The sequence below is a fragment of the Macaca thibetana genome, chromosome 8 (genome assembly GCF_024542745.1).
Source record: "Macaca thibetana thibetana isolate TM-01 chromosome 8, ASM2454274v1, whole genome shotgun sequence".
NCBI lineage: Eukaryota > Metazoa > Chordata > Mammalia > Primates > Cercopithecidae > Macaca > Macaca thibetana.
The window spans coordinates 110089276-110107544 of record NC_065585.1 but is presented as its reverse complement, the minus strand read 5'-3'; the positions used below and the strand labels follow the sequence as shown (position 1 = coordinate 110107544).

Sequence of the window (18269 nt, the reverse complement as noted above, 5' to 3'; positions counted from 1 at the left end):
GCAACAAAAGCCAAAATAGACAAATGGGATCTAATGGCTTCTGCACGGCAAAAGAAACTACCATTAGAGTGAACAAGCAACCTACAGAATGGGAGAAAATTTTTGCAATCTGCCCTTCGGACAAAGGGCTAATATCCAGAATCTATAAATAACTCATACAAATTTACAAGAAAAAAACAACCCCATCAAAAAGTGGGAAAAGGATATGAACAAACACTTCTCAAAAGAAGACATCTATGCAGCCAACAGACACATGAAAAAATGCTCATCATCACTGGTCATCAGAGAAATGCAAGTCAAAACCACAATGAGATACCATCTCACGCCAGTTAGAATGGCGATCATTAAAAAGTCAGGAAACAACAGATGCTGGAGAAGATGTGGAGAAATAGTAATGCTTTTACACTGTTGGTGGGAGTGTAAATTAGTTGAACCATTGTGGAAGACAGTGTGGCGATTCCTCAAGGATCTAGAACTAGAATTGCCATTTGACCCAGCAATCCCATTACTGGGTATATACCCAAAGGATTATAAATCATGCTAAATCATGCTACTATAAAGACACATGCACACGTATGTTTACTGCGGCACTATTCCCAATAGCAAAGACTTGGAACCAACCCAAATGTCCATCAGTTATAGACTGGATTAAGAAACTGTGGCATGTATACACTATGGAATATTATGCAGCCATAAAAAGGATGAGTTCATGTCCTTTGCAGGGACATGGACAAAGCTGGAAACCATCATCCTCAGTAAACTATCCCAAGGACAGAAAACCAAGCACCACATGTTCTCACCCATAGGTGGGAATTGAACAACGAGATCACTTGGACACAGGGCAGGCAACATCACACACCGGGGCCTGTGGGAGGGATAGCATTAGGAGAAATACTTAGTGTAAATGATGAGTTGATGGGTGCAGCAAACCAACATGTCACATGTATACCTAAGTATCAAACCTGAATGTTGTGCACATGTACCCTAGAACTTAAAGTATATATATATAAAAAAAAAAACCCTTCATTTATAGAACTTCTCAACTAAAAAAAAAAAAGTATTTAACTTGTAAAAATTGCTCTCTCCAGTACTTAACACTTCCTTCTTTAGAATTTTAAAAACAAATGATAAACAAACTAAAAACATTATTCCACATCATTATTTCTGCATTTATTCAGTGTCAAAAGTAACATTTGTTAATATTACCACCAATCTCCTCAGGAAAATCTTTTAAAGTATTACGAAGTTGTCAAGCTCAATATGGTGGATATTCATTTTCCCAAATTTCACTTTTCACTTGAAAGCTGAGATTTTTATCATTGGCAACAAATTCTGTCTCTTAAAGTGACAGGCTCATTTTGTTTTCACAAAAATTATTGACAAAAACACAAGACTGAGTAAGCATAATTTGTCAGATTTTTTTAAGTAAAAATCATATTCCATGGAAAAAGCAGTTAGTTCAGCTCACAACTCAATCACACAAGCACTGTGAGACTCCTATTATACTGTGATATAGAGCACAAGTGCTTTACTCTTATTTTTGTCACACAGAATATTAAAAAGACGTGTACTGGCCGGGTGTGGTGGCTCACCTGAGGTCAGGAGGTTGAGACCAGCCTAGTCAACAAGGAGAAACCCTGTCTCTACTGAAAATAGAAAATAAAAAATAAAATAAAATAAGATAAAAAAGATATGCTCTTAAAGGTCAAGATGTAATAAAATTCATCATTTATATTGCTTCAATAAGGGCATTCTTATGTAAAACTGACTTTTTTCCCCCATGAGGGGACTCATCAGATTAATTTACTCCGTTTATATAAGAAGCAACTTATGTTACATTCATTCCAAAAGCTCTTGGGATAATATCCTAACCCAAAATCATTACTATTACCCCTACCTACAGTAATAGTCTTTAAATGTAATTACTTTCATAATCAGTTTTAAAAAAAAGAAGTTTAAAATTTCAAATATTCATAACGGCCTATTTGGGCTAGTTGAATCATCTTCTCTGGTAAGCTGGGGTGGATGATGTGGTTATGGCTTGCCTGGGAAATAAAATAAACAATAAATTTTTGACCTAATGCTCAAAATGCCCTTGGAGGCATTAATCAATTCCAGTTCTGACTCATTTCAGAGGCTTAGAGACAATAATTTAACTGCTCGTGTCACTGTTCCAGGAGGATACAAAGGGGCAAGGGTAATATAGCAGGGAGGAGGCCTCAGGAAGATAAAAGAAGGTCTCTGCTGGCCGGGCGCGGTGGCTCACGCCTGTAATCCCAACACTTTGGGAGGCCAAGGTGGGCAGATCACTAGGTTAGGAGATCGAGACCATCCTGGCTAACACGGTGAAACCCCGTCTCTACTGAAAATACAAAAAATTAGCCTGGCATGGTGGCAGGCGCTTGAGCTACTCCAGAGGCTGAGGCAGGAGAATGGTGTGAATCCGGGAAGCGGAGCTTGCAGTGAGCCAAGATCACACCGCTGCACTCCAGCCTGGGTGACAGAGCGAGACTCTGTCTCAAAAAAAAAAAAAAAGGTTTCTGCTGGTCATGACTGGTCATATGCTCGTTGGGATACAGCCATACCTCTGCCTGACCAGAGGCTTGGGTGTTAAGCCCAATGAGTTGAGAGGACAATAATTCTAAAGAGTCACTTCTCCTTGATGCCTCTGCCCCTTGCCGATCTCCTTAATTGGGCCTACTACCAGCACCAATGGGGTTGCTAAGTTAATGGGTTGAATCCCAGGATATTAGTGGGGCTACATTTTACTAGTGAGAAAGGTTAATATGACTTAAAAGTAAGTTCCCACGCATTGTACTCCATATTCTCGCATCCATATCACATGGAGAGCAAGAGAGGGCTTGTCTCTTAGGAGAAAGGCTGATCAGGCTCCTCTTCTTCTCCTTCTTCAGTTGATCTTCAGTATGAGCAAGCAGAGTCAAGACCTACAGATCTAGTCATTTTTCTCTCCTCTTTCTTATTGTAAGCACATTGAATAGACTAGTCCCAAGATTCAGAATTGGGAAATGGAAAGACAGTAAAAGATTCTCTCCTAGTTAGACTTCAAATCTAAATAACATGCTCAGCTCCAGCTTATACAAGAAATCAGTGTACTGCATTTATGTGGTTTGCAAAGCTACTATAAAGAAGCTGTTTGAGTCTCATTATCCTAATGAGAGTTTTGTGCAAAACTCCACCAGAAATCCCATGGAGGGCGGGAAGAGTCAGAGAACAATTTAAGCTTTCCTCAGTCCTTGGTTTTAACACCATCATAATATCAAAGAGCCCTACCCAAAACCCTTCACACCTGTCTCTCCTATGTCTTACTCCTATCAGCAGTGGCGCCTAGTATAACACCTATTTTGTAACACGATAAATGTGTACCACCCCAGGTACTATCATCAATGATTCCCTTTTTCTGGACAAATCTCAATCAAGCTCTTCAAACACAAAAGGGTACTGACTACAGATAGTAACCACTACAACCAGCATCTATTGAGCTTAGTGAACACCAGCTTATTTAATCATCACAATAACCTCACGGGGGGTTGGATATTATAACATCCATTTTACAGACGAGCAAACTGCATCTTAGAAATGCCAAATAACTTGACCAAGATAATAAAGCCAGTATGCTGCACAGTGACAACTAGATATTTTTTTTTTTTTTTTTTTTTTTTTTGAAACGGAGTCTCACTCTGTCACCCAGGCTGGAGTGCAGCGGCACGATCTGGGCTCACTGCTGGCTCTGCCTCCCAGGTTCACGCCATTCTCCTGCCTCAGCCTCCCAAGTAGCTGGGACTACAGGCACCCACCACCATGCCCGGCTAATTTTTTGTATTTTTAGTAGAGACAGGGTTTCACTGTGTTAGCCAGGATGGTCTCGATCTCCTGACCTCATGATCTACCTGCCTCGGCCTCCCAAAGTGCTGGGATTACAGGCGTGAGCCACCGCGCCCGGCCAAAACTAGATATTTCTTAGAGTCATCATTCTATATCCCCTCTGAGTTTTTCAGGCATTTTTATGTCTGTAATCAAAAACAACAAGATATATGCTGATATTAGAATTATACAGTAAAGATATTACCATTAAAAATAAAGATTAAAAGAAAGAAATTTTCTAAGGAAAATTATTTGTAAAATATCCAGGATTGCAAAATTACCTGAAACCAACTAACCACCACTATTCTTGGTCTATTAATTTCTAAATAGTATACTTTGAAGATTCCAAGGAAGACATATGTCACTTATCCAAAGTTGTACTCATCTTGCTTTTAGGGTAATCAACATAATTCAGTGAAAATTAACTCTATACTGATGCTATAGACTGAATTCTGTGTTTCCCCAACATTCATGTTAAAATTCTAACCCCCAGTGTGATGGCATTAGGAGGAGGAGACTTTGGAGAGTGAGGTCATAATGATGGAGACTACTGAGAGTTCTGTCACCCCTTCTGCCACATAAGGACACAGCAAGAAGACAGCCATCTATAAACCAGGAAGTGGGCTCTCCCAGACAACAAATCTGCCGGCACCTTGATCTTGTACTTCCCAGCCTCCAGAACTGTGAGCAATAAACTTCTGTTGCTTATAAGCCACCCAGTCTATCGTATTCTGTTATAGCAGCCTGAGCTCCTAATGAATTGTCATCTTTAGCAGGACTAATGTCCTATTAATGACTTTTTTAAATGCACATTTTCCTGGGCATTTTACTGGGCAGGTCGGCACTGTGCTTGGATTCATAGTCTTCTATAGATAATGAGCAGGTTCATCTATGTGTAATATACAATGTGTGGCTGAAGGAATGATGTTCATTTTTGCTTACGTCTTCTACGCATAGAACACTATACGTTTCCAATCTGTTACTAACAATGATAACAACCCCAACTGATATTCTAGTTACTAGAATCTAGTTCTTAACAGCAACAAAGAAGCCAGTCAGCATTCAGGTTCCAAAATACATTTGCTACATGATCAAGGGTCAAGGTTGCATTCATTTTTAGGCAAAGACTATTAACTAGCATTAGTGATCATTTTCTCCAACATTTCTGAAAAGGCTTCTGACTACTTTGTCATATGGCTTTAAAAAATTAGTCCTTGAATGGCTAGGCGCAGTGGCTCATGCCTGTAATCCCAGCACTTTGGGAGGCCAAGATGGGTGGGTCACTTAAGGGCAGGAGTTCAAGACCAGCCTGGCCAATATGCTGAAACCCCATCTCTACTAAAAAAATACAAAAAAATTGTCCGGACCTGGTGGCAGGAGTCTGTAATCCCAGCTACTTGGGAGGCTGAGGCAGGAGAATTGTTTGAACCTGGGAGGTGGAGGTTGCAGTGAGCTGAGATCACACCACTGCACCCCAGCCTAGATGATAGAACAAGACTTCGTCTCAAAAAAAATAAAGTTCTTGAAAACAATCCAAGTAAAGTGTTCTGAAGGACGAAGCAAAATGTTGCATTGTACAAACTCTTTCACAGCCATGAGGCATTCCTCACAACAGTCCTGTGAGGGAGGTTGCTTTCTTAGAATATTTCACAAACAGAGACAGTGAGGTAAAGTGAAAGGTATGGCAAAATGGGATCAACATAGATTAATGATTTTATTTCACTAAATTTGTTCAGGGATACATACTTCAGAAACGCTTAGAGAGGATTTTATCTATGGACTTGATGAAGAACTAAGATGGAACGAGACTGCCTGAAAAGTTGAGGTTTAAGACATACATGCAGCCGCATAAGCACTGGGTGTTTGCTTAAGGCATTTATGGAGGAGAACTGAAGTTATCATGATAATATCTTGCCAGAGGCACAAATCACCTCTCAGGCTTTCTTTTGAGGGTTCAAAAACAAAAAACAACTCACTTCATTTTATATGCAATTTAAAATCTGATCTTTAACAAGCAATCCCCCTTTCCAGTCTTTATTTATTTAATATTATCAAATAAAATGGCAGAGAGAAATTCCCTTTCATCCTCAATACTACCCATTAAGTATGCTCCTTCCTCCAAACAGCGTGCTTCCCTTGAATAATATACAGCGGTTCCAAAATAGTTTGTTACCCTCTTTAGTAAAAACATCTACAAAATTAAATTTCTTAAATGTTGATGAACAATTAAGAGTGTTACACAGGGAAAAAAAACAAAAACAAAAAACCTTCCAAGACCAGCCCAATCACTTCTTTTTAGATGTAAAAACTAAGGCCGATGGAGGTTAAGAGACATGTCCAAGATCATATTTAGTTAATGAAAGAGATGGGATTAGGAAGAACCCAGTTATAGACACCTTCTCTCACCCAATGTGATCCTTCTGGCTTCTATAAGGAGGTATTGGTTTTCGTTCTCCTTTCTCAATGCTGGCTGACAAAGCCCAGCCAGAGCTACCTAATGAAGATACTGCTCACTGCCAAGCACACCAAGGGCACAGTCTTCAATAGGAGCCAAAGCTAAGGAGGCACTTGTCAATTCCCCCTCATGCCATGACACAAACATGAGCATCACAGACTCTTCCTGTCCTCTGGCTGCCTTCTGAGGCTTGCAGCTTTCCATAATGAAGAATAGAAACTGTGACACAACAGTGGCAACAGGCTTTTAGTATCATCTAGAAGCCTCCCCTCCCTCACATGGAAAGAAAACGTGAACCAGTGTTTTCCTCCTTGTCTTCTGAGGTGCTCCAGTAGATGCCCCAGACAGGACAGCTCAACCTTCTCTGTGGCAGGATCAGAAATGACAGGAAATGCTTACAAACTGAATGCTGGTGGCTGCCACCATGACAGGCTGCGCATCATCCTACGAACAGACAAATCAGCTTCAGCACAGTTGGAGTTCCTGGGGGTATTCACTTCTACTCTTGCGCTGCTCAAAATGTCCAGGCTGTCCAGACTGAATCATGATCATAGCAATTCTTGATATTATTCTGCTCAGCAGAAGGGATAAGTGGTAACATCTCACTAATCAAAACACACAGGAGTTACTGTGTCTTTACAAGACATTCTACTTTGAAGGGAAAATGGGAGGCGATAGGGCAAGGCATAACTAAAGAAGGTTAGAGAGTTGGCTCAGGGTATGAAGAAGAAGGTAGACACACATATGTTCTTTTCACTTGAAGAGTGGATAGCGGATAAACTTGAAACAGCTTTTATTACTCACTTACGTCCCTGGAAACCAACAGATGGGATCTCTCATTTCCAAGTTCTAATGTATTTCATGGTCATGCTCAGCTGCAGGATACCGGGTTTGCCAAATACCAATAAGCTGTTGAGAATGAGGTGAGTATCAAGAATCTACAGCTAGATTGTCTCCCTCCACTGCACAAGGAAAGTGCTCACTTTAGGTGAATTTCCACAAAAGGCAGTAAATATGTGGGTCCACAGACATGGACATGGAAGATAACCAGTGTTCATAAGAAATATTTCCTTTTTTAGTATAAAAAATATAGAGGCAACCCCTAAGGGTAATTTACATCTACTCTTTGAAAGGGCTCATTATGAGTACTGCAGCAACTAATTATTATCCTGCTGGATAGTCAACAGAATAGCTATTATGTTCAAATATTAAGGCAACCTAGAACATAAATCTCAAGAAGGCTCTAGTCTGTTTCATTCTGATCGTTTTTGAAATCAGTCCTTGAATACTAGGCCCCAAAACTCTTGAGATGAAAAGTTTTGATTCCTATCAACCAGCCACCTTAGTGCCTGGGCTTCTTTCTTGGATTGTTCAAAGCTGGATATCCACATCTCTCGCAAAGAGCTCAAAGGTAGAGCCCGGAGTGGTGAGAAAGCAAACACCGTGGGCTTTGGGCAACTCAGGTGGGTATCTTCTGCCTCCCATCTTTTGGGTGGTAAGCCCTGCATGAAGAGAAGAGAGAAATGAATTAAAAACATGTGATAAGGAAGCACAATTCCCATGTTCCCATCTCACAATAATGCAACGCAGCCCAGACTTTCCTTAAAGCAACAGCTTTACCCCATGGGGATAAAGCATGGGAAAGAGAGCATCTCACATATTGCCTCACTTAATTCTTATGGCAAGCATATTAAATAGGTGCTACTACCCCATTTTACAGGAGTGGAAACTAAAGCACAAAAAAGTTACCTAAATTGCCCCAAACAGTATATACTTAAGATCGAATGTCGTTCTCTTTAGATTCTAAAGCCTCCCCCTCTCTCTGGTTATTTATCTGTTGATTTTTTTATTCCTTTTCCCCCTATTATCCCACCCCTACCCTCCTCCCCATAGGCAAATATTTTAAGATATTTAACACAGTTCTTTATATTTGCATGTAAGTGTATTTGAATACTCATTGCGAAATGTGTTCTCAATCTCTGGGCATTTATTTTTAATATACTTATATGTTACTGTATATCGCATTTGTTTGCTACTTTTTCACCACGCACTGTTTTTACGTTTATCTATGTTGTCACATGTTACAACTAATCCCTTGTTTTTAATATATTTCCACTGCACTCAACTGTCCTCAGTACTAAGATGTTTCCACCCAACAATAATGATACCTGACATTTGTATAATACCTCCCAGCTTCAAAATGCCGCCACAAACTTGGTCTGTGCTCAGTCTCGGCTTATTTCCATGGTCTCCTAACTAACCCCTTGATTCTACGTTTGATCCTCTGCAGGCTGCACTCAGCAGCCCTTCTCATTCCAAGTTAAAGTCTAAGTCCTTAAAATGGCCTACATGTTCAGGATTTGACCTTCCAATAATTTAGAAGCGAGAAAGGGAGAAAATTTTTAAAAAGTAAAAGAGAAAAAGGGGAGACAGAAAAACTCCAGAATAACAGAGTGAACACACATATCCAATTTCATTTCCTCCAGAAACGCCATTAAAATGAGAGTAAAAGGACTGTTCTTGAAAGGCATTAACCTGTAAGAATTGGGAGAATGGAAGAGGGCAGATGAGTAACAAAACATAGAACAGGAAAATTAACAACTTCACAGTGGGAAAACCTAGCACATACCACCTGAACCAAGCAATCAAAGCTAATGTTACCAGTTACACATTATGTTGGTATAATGCATCCCCTGATACAGGGGTCCTCAGCACCCAAGTCATGAACCAGTACTGTTCCGTAGCCTATTAGAAATAGGGCTGCAGAGCAGGAGGTGAGCAGCACGCACGTGAGCATTGCTGCCTGAGCTCTGCCTCCTGTCAGATCATCAGCGGCATTAGATTGTCCTAAGAGGGTGAACCTTATTGTGAACTGCACACACGAGGAATCCAGCTTGCTCACTCCTTATAAGCGTCTAATCCCCCACCCACCCACCGGTTTGTGGAAAAACTGTCTTCCACAAAATCAGTCCCTGGTGCCAAAAAGGTTGGGAACAGCTGCCCTAACAGGATGCAGTGAGAACACGTTTACCTCAGTGGTATTATTCCCCAAAATCCATAACCCAAGTGTTAACATGAGAAGACATTAGACAAACCATATGAAGGGACATTCTACAAAATACTGACTAGTACTCTTCAAAAGTTATTAAAAATAAGAAAAAGCTTGCCATCAGAGACTGGAGGAGACTAATGAAACGTGCTGGCTTAATTACAGCCTGGTATCCTGGATTTGATCCTAGAGCAGACAGAGGATGTTACAGAAATATGGCCAAATACGACTGAAGAGAAATATGACTAGACTCTACAGTTTAGCTAGCAGTAATGTGCCAATATGAATTTCTTATTGGTGACAAATATACCACAGTTACATAAAATGACAGCATAAGGGGAAGCCAGGGAAAGGGCATACAGAACTCTGAACTATCTTTAAAATGTTCTGTAAACAAAATTAAGTTTTTTTTAGTAAAAGACAATGGCAAAATGCCTTCAAAATTCTGAGAAAAATGGATGTACATTTTTGTGGTTTATAGTCAGCTAACCTATTGCTTAAATTCAGGGTAGAATGAAGACATTTTCTTTCCTTTCTTTCTTTTTTTTTTTTTTGAGAGGGAGTCTCGCTGTGTCCCCCAGGCTGGAGTGCAGTGGCGCGATCTCGGCTCACTGCAACCTCCGCCTCTTGGGTTCCAGTGAGTCTCCTGCCTCAGCCTCCCAAGTAGCTGAGACTACAGGTGCCTGCCACTATGTCCGGCTAATTTTTTTTTTTTTTTTTTTTTGTATTTTTAGTAGAGACGAGGTTTCACCATGTTGGTCAGGTTGGTCTCGAAATCCGGACCTCAGGTGATCCACCCGCCTCAGCCTCCCAAAGTGCTGGGAATACAGGTATGAGCCACCACGCTTGGCTGAAATGAAGACATTTTCATACATTCTCCCATGTACCTCTTCTCAGGAAGCGACTGGAGAGTATGATCATCCAAAACAAGAGAATAAACTAAGAAAACAGGAGACATAGCATGCAGGAAACAGATGTCAACAGAAGAGAAAAAAAGAAAAGAAAGAAAATTCCCAAAATGCTGGGGAAGTGACATCTCAGGCTGCTGCTCCACACTAAGGTAGAGGACAATGAGAGCACACAAGGGAGTGGGTCAGAGGCTCTGGGAGAGATCCCTTCCACAAGGTCAAGAGAGCTGGACGCCTGCCGTATCTCAGCATCTTCAGAGGAGAGTTAAACAATCAACAAAGACGAATGATTGACAGGTACCTGGAAAAATAATCAAATAAGAAGGCAATTATTACCTGGGAAAAAACAAAAAACTGTATATCTAAGGGGGGAAAATGATAGTGTACTACGTGGTTTATTTTTTAATAATAGTCACACAGTTATAATCAAACACTGAATATTTTTTTAAAAGTATGTAAATGTGTTACTTTGTAGAAACAGAGAGTAAATAGGCCAGGTGTGGTGGCTCACTCCTGTAATCCCAGCATTTTGGGAGGCCAAGGCAGGTGGATAATTTGAGGTGAAGAGTTCAAGCCCAACATGGTGAAACCCTGGCCAACATGGTGAAACCCTGTCTCTACCAAAAATACAAAAATTAGCCGGGCGTGCTGGCATGTGCCTGTAATCTCGGCTACTCAGGAGGCTGAGGCAGGAGAATCACTTGAGCCTGGGAGACAGAGGTTACAGCGAGCCAAGATCATGCCACTGCACGCCAGCCTGGATGACAGAGTAAGATTCCATCTCAAGAAAAAAAAAAAAAAAAAAAAAAAACAGAAAAAGAAACATTAGGTAAATACCAAAATAATTAATTAGCTAAATATTGTGGTTGCTTCTTGTGGAAGGACACAAAAGGGAAAAGAAGTGGAAGACTGCTGTTTTTATTAATTAACTTTGTAGAAATAATTGATTCTTCAACCTACATGCATATATATATTTTTCTTTAAAAAAAAAATTGTCTTAACGGGAAGACAGTCCATTATGTGTCAGGTTTATAATAATTAGAATCTTCATCCGTCCCAAATTTAGAAAGCATGGCAGAAAAACCAGTTTGGAAATATAAAAATGTGGGGGCTACCTATGATTGGCTCAACAAATTTTCTTTTCCTTAAAGCTCCCATAGGAAATATATGAGGAGATACTAGGAGTATTTAGTGTGAAGAGGTGATGACTCTGAGCGAACAGAGTTTGTCTTCAAGCAAAGAAGTCCCTTCAAGTGAAGGGACTATGTAAGTGGAAGTGTGAATTAACTTGTTCGGTAAAATGTGAAGGATAGAGATTGCCAAGTCCTCCTTTCTCTTGGGAACCACTGATGGATTATCATGAAGTCTCATTTCCAAGGGCCTAGACCTTGAGCAGGAATTCTTTACCAAGCACAGAGAACCAGAGTGCAAATTGAAATTGCAAACCGTTAGGAATGCTAAGACTTAAAATCTGGAAAATCTATGAATACCAAGTTCAAAGGACCAAAGGTAGGCTCAAAATTGTGATTACATTAGCCAGAGTTCATGGCAGGATAAAGACTGGATTTGAAGCAAGAGCAGAACAAAATCAAGTAAGGAGATGCAAAACAACTTTCAACTTTTGAGAGGCCACTGTTCACCCCTATTGGCTGGTAGGCACAGATGCCAGACTGTACCCTGCCAAACTGAGGAATCAGAGCAGGTAGCTAAGAATTGACTATAAAGGCCGGACATAGCGGCTCACATCTGTAACCTCAGCAATTTGGGAGGCCGAGGCAGGTGGATCACGAGGTCAGGAGTTCGAGACCAGCCTGGCCAACATAGTGAAACCCCCATCTCTACTAAAAATATAAAAAATTAGCTGGGCATGGTGGCATATGCCTGTAATCCCAGTTACTCAGGAGGCTGCGGCAGAAGAATCACTTGAACCTGGAAGGCAGAGGTTGCAGTGAGCTGAGATCACGCCATTGCACTCCAGCCTGGGCAACAGTGCAAGACTCCGTCTCAAAAAAAAAAAAAAAGAAGAATTCACTATAAAAGGGGAAGTTTCAGTTCAACAGAAAGAACCATATAACTGTCAAGACAAACAAAAGATAAAATAAGCTACCTTTAAAAAGAATGAAATCACCAACACTGAAAATGCCCCAGCACAAATTAATGGACGCCTTGTTCATGATACTCGAGCCACCAGTCAGCTGGTAATTGTACGGATCACATAACCTTCCATGGTCTTCCCAACCCTGACCTTGCATAACTGTTTATATGAGAAAGTCAGTAATAATACCCTATTTCCTTGCCTTCCCACTCAGGAGAGGAGCCCATTAAGTGTAGGATAAAGTTCCAACTCAAGGTGACATCACAGAGAAAAGAATCTTATGAAATGAACTCTTTTCACTCTAATATTCTGCCAGAAATATTTCACAGTATGACCCGAAGGAAGTGTGTCTGATGAAGTAGTTATGACAGTTTTAGAAGTAACTTTAGTTTTAGCATCCGTTTCCAGCTGAGGTCTTGGGCAGAAAAACCAGCTGTTTCTAAAGTATGATTTTTAAAAGATTTTGTTTCCGAAGAGAACATGGTTCCTAGCAATGAGAAAAATACAGATAATCCTCAAATTCATAACTTCTTGAGCCCATTAGGGAACTGAATTCCAGAGGGTGACAAAGCCCCTTTGAGGAAAGATGGATAATCTGTTTCACCTTTGGCAGAACACAGGACAAGAGGTGATCACCATAAAAACAGGTCACAAGAAATCAGTTAAAATTTAATAAATTCTTAGCAGTGGAGTAACCATATCAGCTGGAATAGCTGGGATGCCCAGACACAAAAATGAGAGTTCAAACTCATCAAAAGCTCTTTTCTATGGGCCTCATCAAATGCTCAGAAGGAAGACTGGGGGCAGCACAGGATTGGAAAGGATCCCCCTCCTTGGCACAGCACGGTGGATGATCTTTCTCTGCTAGGGGACATTCAGGAAGCCTCTCCACCCTCCCCAGACCTTTTCCTCATAAATGTAAAAGCCTTAAGCCACTGCGGGAGCGGTAGCACACCCTTCTGCTCCCAGATCCAAGGGAAAAATCTATTACTTCTGGGGGAGAGGGAGAAGTAGAACTCCTCTTTCTCATGGTTGGGGGCAGGATGGAAACCATTTTGGGCCTAGGATCCTATCATGGTACCAGAAGTTACACCACTGGAGAGGGGCATAAACTCTCCCTCCAAACTAACCACAGATACAAGGCAGAGCTTGGCTGCCAATGGAAGAAGAGGCAAGGACACTGGAAAAGCTTCACCCCTGAGACCCAGGAATCTAGAATCTGCCTAAGCCTGAGGCTGTGAAGATAGCAAAGAAGTTGCCCTACTCCCAACATAAGCCTACTGCTAAGGAATGAGTAACAGGAGTTTGCTGGTGGGGAGAAGCAAGAATATTGAAATAGACCTCATCTGTAGCATAGCAATGCAGGAATTGCTAAAAGCTGAGGGTGGAGGAGAAATACTGAGAAAAACTCTTTAACACCCCAGGCCCCACTTTAAACATAGGCAATACCAGTGCTTAGCTACTGGATAATTATTATTACTGGAAACACTTGAAACCTGGGGAGCACAAAAGGTAACAATAGCAACACAAAATCCAAATCTAGCTCAACTCTTTACTAAACTGACTCTACCTCCCTAATATGGTTTGGTTTTGTGTCCCCACCCAAATGTCATCTTGAATTGTAATCCCCATGTGTCAAGGGAGGGAACTGGTGGGAGGCGATTGGATCATGGGGGTGAGCTCCCCCATGCTGTTGTCGTGATAGTGAGTTCTCACGAGATCTGATGGTTTAAATGTGTGGCATTTCCTCTCTCTCTCCCTCTCTCCCTTCTTCCCCTCCTGCTTTGCCATGGTAAGATGTGTTTGCTTCCTCACTTTGCTTTCCACCATGATTCTAAGTTTCCCAAGGCCTCCCTCGCCATGCAGAACTGTGAGTCAATTAAACCTGTTTCCTTATAAACTACCCAGTCTTGGTTGGTTCTTTATAAGCAGTGGGAAAATGGAATAATACACATCCCTCCTCCCCCACCCACACACATTAACAGCCTTGACAGAAAACAGGCATGTCCATTGCCACACATAAACATTGATCTCAGTCTCTATGTGCTTGTACATAATGTCCAGGAATCAAAAAAAAAAAAAAAAATCATGAAACACATAAAAAGAGGAAAAAAAAAAAAAACCACTATCAAGAGATAAAGCCATCAACAGAACCAGACTCATAAATGACTCAGATGTTGGAACTATCAGGCAGGAACTTTAAACTACCATTAATATGTTAAAGAATATAGTAGAAGGCTGGGCGCGGTGGCTCACATCTGTAATCCCAGCACTTTGGGAGGCTGAGGCAGGTGGATCACGAGGTCAAGAGTTCTAGACCAGCCTGGCCAACATGGCAAAACCCCGTCTCTACTAAAAATACAAAACTTAGCCAGGCGTGGTGGCATGCACCTGTAGTCCCAGCTAGTCAGGATGCTGAGACAGGATAATTGCTTGAATCCAGGAGGCAGAGGTTGCAGTGAGCCAAGATCATACCACTGCACTCCAGCCTGGGCAACAGAGCGAGACTCTGTCTAAAAAAAGAAAAAAAAATTGAGGGGGGCGCCAAGATGGCTGAATAGGAACAGCTCCAGCCTCCAGCTCCCAGCATGAGCGACACAGAAGAGGGGTGATTTCTGCATTTCCAACTGAGGTACCAAGTTCATCTCACTGGGGTGTGTTGGACAGTCGGTGCAGGACAGTAGGTGCAGCCCAACGAGCAAGAGCCGAAGCAGGGCAAGGCATCGCCTCACCCGGGAAGCGCAAGGGGGAAGGGAATTCCTTTTCCTAGCCAAGGGAAACCGTGACACACAACACCTGAAAAATCGGGTCACTCCCACCTAATACTGCACTTTTCCAAGGGTCTTAGCAAACAGCACACCAGGAGATTATATCCTGTGCCTGGCTCAGAGGGTCCCACACCCACGGAGCCTCCCTCATTGCTAGCACAGCAGTCTGAGATCTAACTGCAAGGCAGCAGGGAGGCTGGGGTAGGGGCACCTGCCATTGCTGAGGCTTAAGTAGGTAAACAAAGCGACCGGGAAGCCACTGAGCTCAAGGAGGCCTCCTAAGCTCAAGGAGGCCTGCGTGCCTCTGTTAACTCCACCTCTGGGGACAGGGCATAGCTAAACAAAAGCAGCAGAAATCTCTGCAGATGTAAATGTCCCTGTCTGACAGCTTTGAAGAGAGTAGTGATTCTCCCAACACAGAGGTTGAGATCTGAGAACGGACAGACTGACTGCTCAAGTAGGTCCCTGACCCTCGAGTAGCCCAATTGGGAGACCCTAACTTGGAGTAGCCTAACTGGAGTGGACCTCAAGCAAACTCCAACAGACCTGCAGCTGAGGGTCCTGACTGTTAGAAGGAAAACTAACAAACCGAGAGGACATCCACACTAAAACCCTATCTGTACATCACCATCATCAAAGACCAAAGGTAGATAAAAACCACAAAGAAGGGGAAAAAGCAGTGCAGAAAAGCTAAAAATTCAAAAAATCAGAGCGCCTCTCCCCCTCCAAAGGAACGCAGCTCCTTGCCAGCAACGGAACAAACCTGGACGGAGACTGACTTTAACGAGTTCAGAGAAGACTTCAGTCGATCAAACTTCTCAGAGCTAAAGGAGGAACCACAAACCCAGCACAAAGAAACTAAAAACCTTGAAAAAAGATTTGACGAATGGATAACTAGAATAACCAATGCAGAGAAGTCCATAAACAAACTGATAGATGAACACCATGACATGAGAACTACGAGACAAATGCACAAGCTTCAGTAACTGACTCGATCAACTGGAAGAAAGAGTATCAGTGATTGAAGATCAAATGAATGAAATGAAGCGAGAAGAGAAGTTAAGAGAAAAAAGAGTGAAAAGAAATGAACAAAGCCTCCAAGAAATGTGGGATTATGTGAAAAGACCAAATCTATGTCTGATTGGTGTACCTGAAAGTGACGGGGAGAATGGAACCAAGTTGGAAAACACTCGGCAGGATATTATCCAGGAGAACTTCCCCAATCTAGTAAGGCAGGCCAACATTCAAATTCAGGAAATACAGAGAACGCCACAAAGACACTCCTCGAGAAGAGCAACTCCAAGATACATAATTGTCAGATTCACCAAAGTTGAAACGAAGGAAAAAATGTTAAGGGCAGCCAGAGAGAAAGGTCAGGTTACCCACAAAGGGAAGCCCATCAGACTAACAGCAGATCGCTTGGCAGAAACCCTACAAGCCAGAAGAGAGTGGGGGCCAATATTCAACATTCTTAAAGAAAAGAATTTTCAACCCAGAATTTCATATCCAGACAAACTAAGTTTATAAGTGAAAGAGAAATAAAATCCTTTACAGAAAAGCAAATGCTGAAAGATTTTGTCACCACCAGGCCTGCCCTAAAAGAGCTCCTGAGGGAAGCACTAAACGTGGAAAGGAACAACCGGTACCAGCCATTGCAAAAACATGCCAAAATATAAAGACCACTGATGCTAGGAAGAAACTGCATCAACTAACGAGCAAAATAACCAGCTAACATCATAATGAAAAGATCGAATTCACACATAACAATATTAACCTTAAATGTAAATGGGCTAAAGGGTCCAATTAAAAGACACAGACTGGCAAACTGGATAAAGAGTCAAGACCCATCAGTTTGCTGTATTCAGGGGACCCATCTCACGTGCAGAGACACACATAGGCTCAAAATAAAGGGAAGGAGGAAGATGTACCAAGCAAATGGAAAACAAAAAAAGGCAGGGGTTGCAATCCTAGTCTCTGATAAAACAGACTTTAAACCAACAAAGATCAAAAGAGACAAAGAAGGCCATTACATAACAGTAAAGGGATCAATTCAATAAGAAGAGCTAACTATCCTAAATATATATGCACCCAATACAGGAGCACCCAGATTCATAAAGCAAGTCCTTAGAGACTTACAAAGAGACTTAGACTCCCACACAATAATAATGGGAGACTTTAACACCCCACTCTCAAATAAGACAGATCAACAAGACAGAAGGTTAACAAGAATATCCAGGACTTGAGCTCATCTCTGCACCAAGCAGACCTAATAGACATCTACAGAACTCTCCACCCCAAATCAACAGAATATACATTCTTCTCAGCACCACATCTCACTTATTCCAAAATTGACCACATAGTTGGAAGTAAAGCACTCCTCAGCAAATGTGAAAGAACAGAAATCACAACAAACTGTCTCTCAGACCACAGTGCAATCAAACTAGAACTCAGGACTAAGAAACTCAATCCAAACCACTCAACTACATGGAAACTGAACAACCTGCTCCTGAATAACTACTGGGTACATAACGAAATGAAGGCAGAAATAAAGATGTTCTTTGAAACCAGTGAGAACAAAGATACAATGTACCAGAATCTCTGGGACACATTTAAAGCAGTGTGTAGAGGGAAATTTATAGCACTAAATGCCCACAAGAGAAAGCAGGAAAGATCTAAAATCAACACCCTAACATCACAGTTAAAAGAACTAGAGAAGCAAGAGCAAACACAAAAGCTAGCAGAAGACAAGAAATAACTAAGATCAGAGCAGAACTGAAGGAGATAGAGACACAAAAAACCCTCCAAAAAAAATCAATGAATCCAGGAGCTGGTGTTTTGAAAAGATCAAAAAAATTGATAGACCACTAGCAAGACTAATAAAGAATAAAAGAGAAAAGAATCAAATAGATGCAATAAAAAATGATAAAGGGTATATCACCACTGATCCCACAGAAATACAAACTACCATCAGAGAATACTATAAACACCTCTACGCAAATAAACTAGAAAACCTAGAAGAAACGGATAAATTCCTGGACACGTACACTCTCCCAAGACTAAATCAGGAAGAAGTTGAATCCCTGAATAGACCAATAGCAGGCTCTGATATTGA

General features: G+C 41.4%; 2 protein-coding genes across 3 annotated transcripts in view; one reads left to right on the top strand and one right to left on the bottom strand.

Moving 5' to 3' along the window:
- The window catches only part of MAK16 (MAK16 homolog), a 1030778-nt gene that overhangs the window by 881404 nt on the left and 131105 nt on the right, over positions 1–18269 (top strand). The gene's annotated exons all lie outside the window — the stretch shown is intronic.
- The window catches only part of FUT10 (fucosyltransferase 10), a 115730-nt gene continuing 103038 nt past the window's right edge, over positions 5578–18269 (bottom strand). The window contains exons 5-6 of one of the 2 annotated variants that reach the window (XM_050802512.1): positions 7679–7839; positions 5578–7246 (exon numbers count right to left, since the gene is read on the bottom strand). In XM_050802512.1, the coding sequence (XP_050658469.1) occupies positions 7174–7246; positions 7679–7839 (234 nt within the window). In that variant the 3' untranslated portion in view covers positions 5578–7173. Of the gene's footprint in view, positions 7840–18269 lie in introns of both variants that reach the window. The other variant, XM_050802513.1, reaches the window with a different exon arrangement.